General features: G+C 32.7%; 1 protein-coding gene across 2 annotated transcripts; it reads left to right on the forward strand.

Moving 5' to 3' along the window:
- The first annotated feature begins 1,322 nt into the window (after nt 1-1,322).
- ACR4 (ACT domain repeat 4) lies at nt 1,323-5,656 on the forward strand. 2 transcript variants are annotated; one of them, XM_020357462.3, is made up of 8 exons: nt 1,323-1,829; nt 2,716-2,800; nt 2,940-2,985; nt 3,139-3,253; nt 3,372-3,439; nt 3,525-4,115; nt 4,250-4,354; nt 4,991-5,656. In XM_020357462.3, exons 1-8 carry the CDS (start codon nt 1,826-1,828, stop codon nt 5,330-5,332), a joined length of 1,356 nt encoding a protein of 451 aa, XP_020213051.1. In that variant the 5' UTR covers nt 1,323-1,825; the 3' UTR covers nt 5,333-5,656. The 2 variants fall into 2 exon arrangements, with proteins under 2 accessions (XP_020213051.1, XP_029126690.1); XM_029270857.1 differs by lacking the exon at nt 1,323-1,829 and having other exon boundaries at nt 2,712-2,800; nt 3,074-3,253.
- Nucleotides 5,657-7,549: the final 1,893 nt, after the last annotated feature.

A 7,549-nucleotide genomic window follows, 5' to 3' on the forward strand; every position in this document is an offset into this window, starting at 1 on the left:
CATAACAGTAACAAAGAGGGGAAGATTTGAGAGATTTTTTAATAAAAAAAAAGAATAAATCTTGAAAAAATACAAAAAAACAAAGAAGAGAGAATCTGAGATTATATATATATATATATATATATATATATATATATATAAAGAATACATTTTGATAAAAATAGAAAGAAAATATTGATTTAAAAACAGAAACAAGAAAGAGAATGATTTGTCTCTTCTTACTTAACTTTCACGTAATAGAATATGAATTTTTCTAATAAAAATATAAATAAGGGAGAATTCAAGATATAAAATATGAAAAAAGAAATTTTTGTTATTGTAGACTATGTTTCTTAATCATATTTCATGTTGTGTCCTAATCTGTTCCACATAAATACCGGGTGATATGATATTATAAGAAAAGAAAGATAAATATTAGTAAAATTTTTAAAACTGATAAATATTCATTCATCATTATTTCTATTAAGAAAACAAAAACAGTTCCATATTTTACTTGGGTTAAATGAGAAGTGTGAAAAAAAAGGCAAGATCAAAAGAAACAAAAAAAGAAAAATAAGTTAAAAAAAATAAACAAATTTTTAGAGTATTTTTCCTATAAAAAAAAAGTATTTGGTTAGAAAAATATAAGAGAAATAAAAAAAAAGGAAAGATTAGATATTTTAATAGGTCCTACAATTTTTACAATTTTATTACAAAATCTCTTCATCTTAAAATATTCTTATATCACGGTCCAACTAATTTTCTTCCTCACTTTTCTCATTTACCAAAGAACTAAAAAAATTATTTTTCTCTTACAGTAATATCTTATATACTTCTCTCATTTCAAAATTCTTCAAACAAACTAGGCTACATCTTCGTACATTGACATATTAGCAAGGATACCATAAAAAAAACAAAAATACTATAGACCACAATCAAACTCCTAAAAAATTCACTATTATTCATGTCACACATGTAATATGTTAGTCGCTTTTATCATTAACTAATATATTTAATATTTAAATCTTGATCTTAAATATTAAATAAATAATATTGAAATAAAATATTTAATTTATGTATAATTATCCTCTCCGACAAAATTAGTCTTTTAAGTTTTAACGATGAATATTCGGTAACATTAATGTAAGAATAAAAAATAAAAAAATAAACATGTTAGTTGAACCCCGTGCGCACCTTAGCACGCCGGCGTTTCCGTTCCGTGTGGCTAACATGCGCCCTGACGCCCCACTTTTCCTCTACCGTTTTCCACGAATTGATTAAAATTAAAAAAAATGACACATAATAATAACATATTATATACTGTTTTTGAATAGTAACAGAAACGGGTAAGAGAAAGAGAGAGAGAGAAGGTAGTGACAGACAGAGAGAAAGAAAAAAAGAGGGTCTGCGTTTTTTTGGCTACTTTTCCGAATTGCAGGTTTTGGAGCATCGTGTCGGGGAGGTTCTCATTTCATTAGAGGGATCTTTTTTTTTTCTTCTTTCTTTTCATTTTTTTTCATTATTTTATTTTATTACTATAATAATAATAATAATAATAATAATAATAATAATAATGATATAATTTATACTAGTTACTTAAATTACTATTTCTTTCCCGAGTTATAGACGTAGAGAGAAGATCAAAGGTGTGTGTGTGTGTGAGAGATTCCTGTAGGGTGTTCATATTATTATTATAATAATATATATTACATAAAAACACGCTCAGTTTTTTGTTTATATAAGTACTGTTGCTTTGTAACAACAACACATTCGCAGAGCCTCTTTGTTTGAGAGAGAGAACCTACGAAATTTTGGCGTAGCAGATCACGAATCCTCACGAACTGCAATGGGTAGGCCGTGTTTGTTTCTTTTTTATTTTTGATTTTTCTGCGGGTTTCTCGTGCTCTGTTCTCACCATCATGTTTCTTGCTTTTGGGCATTCCCAAAACCTCTCCTTTTTTTGCTTCTTTTCTGGGTTTCGTGAATCTGTGTTTGTTTTGGGCTGAGGGGTTGTGTCTGCAATTGGGTTGCAAGATATGGTGATATGCAATCATGGGTTTTCTTCCTTGGAGTGGTTTTGGTGTGAAATTTTAAGGCTTTTTGTTTCTCAACATCCTTCGATTAGTTCAACTCTGTATTTGGGGTGTGCATATTTGCTTCTTTTTTACCCTCCGCACTTTATCTTCTTTTAGAGATAAACTTGCTTAAGATAATGGTAAGTCAAACTAGTTTGCTATGTTGTGAGAAGACTAGTTCCTTGGTCATTTTGTTTTCTCAGTTTCTCTTAAGTTCTCTCTGGATATGAGGTGTGGTGGGTTATTATTCTATTCATTTGGTTTCATTGGCCTGATGGGTTCTGTTCTATGATTCCTTCTTTTAGCATATTAACAGCTAAGATACAGCACGAGGTTTATTCGTACCAAACAACTTTTTTGGGTTCTGGCTTTCTTCATTACTTGGTTATTCTTTTGTGTTTATTCATCTCTTTACCATTGGCCACTCTCTTTAACCCACCTCAGCCTCTTGTCCCCAGCTCTTATATTCTCTCTCTCTGATGTGTTTTATTTTGCTAGAAGAGGGTTTCTCCATCATTGTTTTTTTTTCCTCTCTCTCTAAATATATGTGTACATATTTATTGAGGTGTTCTAGCTTTTGATTCTCATTGGCTATGGGGGTTCTGTTGCCATGTTTTGTGCTCTGATTGGTTTGCTTTCTCTCTTTCTCTCTCTCTCATAGCTTTTATGTCGGAGGTCAACATGAGCTTCTCTCACTACATGGATGATGAATATGAGAAACTATTCCGGAGAATGAATCCTCCCAGGTACCAATTTTTTATCCCCATTTGATGAAAGGAAAATACTAGATAGGCTTCTTTTTTGGGAAAAATAAAAAGAAAAGAAAAGATAATTTCCATGATTCCGTCCTCACATCTTTGTCCACTTGTTGTCTTGTCATGTCAGGGTTGTAATCGATAATGAAGCCTGCAAGAATGCTACTGTTATAAGGGTATGCCTATTTCCACTTTTCTTTTATGAATGTTTTCTTGTTTTTCTCCTTCCTTTTGTGACTGCAATTCATGCTGCTATGATTGAAGAGCTTTTGCCTAATTTAATGGCACTTCTTTTAATGGCGGTGTTGAAAGTGAATTTAATTCTGCAGGTCGACAGTGCAAACAAGCATGGAATTCTTCTTGAAGTTGTACAAATTCTCACTGATCTAAACCTCATCATAACCAAGGCTTACATATCTTCTGATGGTGGATGGTTCATGGATGGTAATAATCTTCTGTAATATCAATTAATTAATTTCTATTACATTATACCCTACAAAATACATTGACAGTCATAATTTTTGGGGACTTGGAAATTTGAATATTTTATTCTGTTTACCAGTTTTTAATGTTACTGACCAAGATGGAAACAAGGTTATTGATGAAGCCATTTTGGATTACATTAGAAAGGTTGGTGTCTCATTTGGTGTTTTTTGACTTCTCTGCTTTTACAATCAACTACTAACCATGTGTATGGTGCCATTTGTGTTTTTAGTCTCTTGGTCCCGAATCTTGTGTTACATCTCCCATGAGATCTGTTGGGGTTAAGCAAACAATGGACCACACTGCAATTGAGCTTATGGGGAGTGATAGACCAGGATTGCTTTCAGAAGTTAGTGCTGTTCTGACCAACCTGAAGTGTAATATAGTGAATGCAGAAGTTTGGACTCACAACACTCGTGCTGCTGCTGTAATGCATGTAACTGATGAAGAGACAGGTTCTGCTATCACTGATCCCCAGAGGCTCTCCATAATCAAGGAGCTTCTATGCAATGTGCTTGGTGGTGGCAACAGGAAGAGGGGGGCTAAGACTGTTGTCACAGATGAAGCCACACACACTGATAGAAGGCTTCACCAAATGATGTTTGCTGATAGGGATTATGAACGAGTTAATGATGATGACTTTGATGAGAAGCAAAGGCCAAATGTGAATGTTGTGAATTGGTCTGACAAGGATTATTCTGTAGTTACTATTCAGTGTAAGGATAGGCCAAAGCTTCTCTTTGACACAGTTTGTACTTTGACAGACATGCAGTATGTGGTTTTTCATGCAAATATCGATGCTGAGGGGCCACAAGCATATCAGGTATATCAGATTTACCACTTTGTTCTGAACAAACACACATGGACACACACAGACGTGGGATTCCTTTTGTTGCATGGTGCGAGCTGTTGGTCTTTTGAGGACATTGGCTAAATATTTTATGGTTGCTTGTGCAGGAATATTACATCAAGCACATTGACGGGTCCCCTGTGAAATCAGATGCAGAAAGACAAAGAGTGATACAATGTCTTGCAGCTGCAATTGAGAGAAGAGTTTCTGAGGTGAGTGAGTGAATGTTACTCAATTTGTGATTTCTTGCTTTAGTTTTGTATATGGAATTCATGCAGTCATGCCTGGACATGTGAAGCCTTGTGTTGTCTATGCAGTGATTTATTCTTAATCTTCGATAAAACTTTAAGCTCAACGTGACCTTTGTGTATTTTTTTATTTCATGCGAGTAATAGTGGTCCAAGATTTGTTGAATTGCAGTTGGTGGACTTTGACCACAGTTGTTATGTCCCACTGCCAGGTTGATTTTCTTATTAAGGGCAGAAATAGACTTATTCAACTAGATTTCTTTTTCGTTTGGTTAACAGTTAGTCTACTTTAAAGATTAGTCACAATTTTGTTGGCTCTACAGAACCTAAACAAAATTTCAATAAGCAATAGTACCCTTTCTTGTATTTATATTTGTGATTAGTGTCCTTTACTCTTCAATTGTTTGTGACTAAATTTTTATTGTTTAGTTAAGAGATCTTATGGACCGCTAACAGTCTTTTCATATATATTATTATATTATATTATAGACAATTGCCAGTTAGGTATTTTTGGTTCATTTCCCATCTACCATGTTTTTGATTGGGGTCTCCTATTATTTTTTATGACTACTAATTTGTTTTGATTTGTTCTTGATTCAGGGTTTGAAGCTAGAACTCTGCACCACCGACAGGGTTGGACTTCTATCTGATGTCACGCGTATCTTCAGAGAGAATAGCCTCACAGTTACAAGGGCAGAAGTGGCCACAAAAGGTGGCAAAGCTGTGAACACTTTCTATGTTCGTGGTGCTTCTGGTTTCCCTGTTGATTCCAAAACCATAGAATCCATTAGGCAAACAATTGGCAACACAATCCTTAAAGTAAAGGGTAGCCCTGAAGAGATGAAATCTGTCCCTCAGGATTCTCCAACCAGATCCCTCTTTAGTGGTCTTTTCAAATCCAGATCTTTTGTCAACTTTGGCTTGGTTAAGTCTTATTCTTGAGAAAGCCATCACACATGCTATCTTTTCTTGTACAGTAAAAGAAGTGAAGATGCAAAGGGCTCACTAGGAAGTGTGACTTTAGTTTAGGGAAGTAGGAACACTCATCATATCTCAAACGCTAGGGGAAAGTTGGCTTGTAAATTCTCTACCTCTTCTGCTTTATAGATTAGTTTTCCACACTATGGAATCAATCCAATCACTAGGTTCAGTGGTAAAAGCAAACAGAACCTTAGTTGTGTAACCTTGAAACAATTAGTTTCAAGCTCATCATCCTTTGTACATAAACTCATTCATTTTCTAGCAGCAGTTATAATCTTTCTCATATTCCTTGTCTTTTACTTTTCTTGAATAGTTCTGCTCCCTAATGCTACCATAGGCCCCAATTAATATCACCTCTTTATTTAAAGTTCGATTGTCATTATTTAAATATTTTTATAACAAATTATTGGTGTGAGCAAGTAACATTCGAATCTTCAGGTTTCGAAATAAAGTATAATGGCCCCAACTTATTCATGATTTTGTCATAAAGAAAAATGAATATAAAAATTTTGCAAATCTTTTTTCACAAGGCCATCAGAGGCATATAACTCCACATCATTGGCTTGTTGGGACTAGTCTTGATAGTCTTACCCACAAAGATAATCTTTTGTGCAAGTTTTGATTAAAAAGAAATCAAAATATCATCATCATGATCCTTTATAACTTTTGATTCTATTTGCTGTGGAAGATTGGGTTTGACGCTAATCTTTGAAGCAATTTGAATTAAAAAAAAAATAATGAAAATGGACGTGACATAGGCTTGACTTGCGTCAGAAATGAGGAAAGTTAGATATTGCATAAAATGTATTTAATTTTGGTGTATTATTAGCGTGAGAAATTTCCATGGCTTACGAAGGACCAAGCTATATCCTCGTTCCATGTCTTATTGGACAGGCAATTCGGTGGCGGCTAACTTTGTGCATAGTGTTGGCTGCAAAAATTGAAGTGTATGCCAAATTTAAATGCCAATTAATTAGCATCGCTGTCTGATTGTGACTTCCACTATCATATGCCTTGGCTTAGGCTTGCCAAAAATGCGTTTCCTTTCCCACCTTCACCAATTCTTTTATTAAAAAATATATTATATCCTTATATGTTCTAAACATCTTAGATTACATCTAAGATATTAACTTTTCAACATAAGTTAATTAGGGTCCAAGTTAACTATTCTATTCGATCAGAATTTTAGTTTTACTAATTAATATGTATTTACCGTAAAAAAAAAAAAACTTATTACAACGTCTTAGAATATAGAAAGTTAACTTATGTTTTCATATTCAAATTTTGTCTTTGTTAAAATAATATTTAACTAGCAAAAGTTATATCTCATTAGTACAAATTAGTTTTTCATTGTCAACTTTAGAACATAAATAAATTATGTTCATGAACAAAAAAAAGAGTAAAGATTGATTCAATTGATAAAGAACATACTCATAGTCAAAAAGGATATGGGTTCGATTTCTCCCAAAGTGAGGATCTTATTAGTAAATAATATGTAACTAACTTTAAACTCTCATAGAGCCTTGAGTCCTACTTAACCTTGTGTGAGGATTTTGTTAGTGAGTAATATCTAAGTAATTTTAAGCTCTTATTGAGTCTTATTTGAGAGAGAATATATAAGTAACTTTAAGCTCTCATTGCCTCAGATATGTTTGACCCTATTAAGATTTTGAGACTCAACTTATCTAAAATTTTTTTTTTCTGTTTTATCATCGAGCTAAAACTATAATTTTAATTAGAGAACAACATCAATCACATCTAACAAATCGTACCTAATTTTTATCCTTAACCTTTTTCAACAAATATTTTTCATAAAAAATATTAATTCTTCAAGACATTGAGATACATTTTAAAAAATTAACATTTCCTTAAAAAAAAATATTTTTCATACAAACAAAATAATATATCAAGTCACAAAAATTCAAGAAATTCTTTCTACTAATATTTTCTCATACATGTGAACCAAATTCATATTCATATCTATTTATGAGATAAGGTTATTTATTAATAAATCATATCTAAATAGTTTGTGACGTTTAACACAGTGCTTATGTTTCCTCTCTCAATTATCATCCAAAAGCTTTGAAATGATTGTAATGGTCAATCCAATTAGGGAGGAAAGCTCTCCGCAGAAGAGGGTTAGGATTAGAAACAAAATGCATGAATAAAGCTTATGCT

Source organism: Cajanus cajan, chromosome 11, assembly GCF_000230855.2.
Source record: "Cajanus cajan strain Asha chromosome 11, NIPB_CcT2T_4, whole genome shotgun sequence".
Classification (NCBI taxonomy): Eukaryota; Viridiplantae; Streptophyta; class Magnoliopsida; order Fabales; family Fabaceae; genus Cajanus; species Cajanus cajan.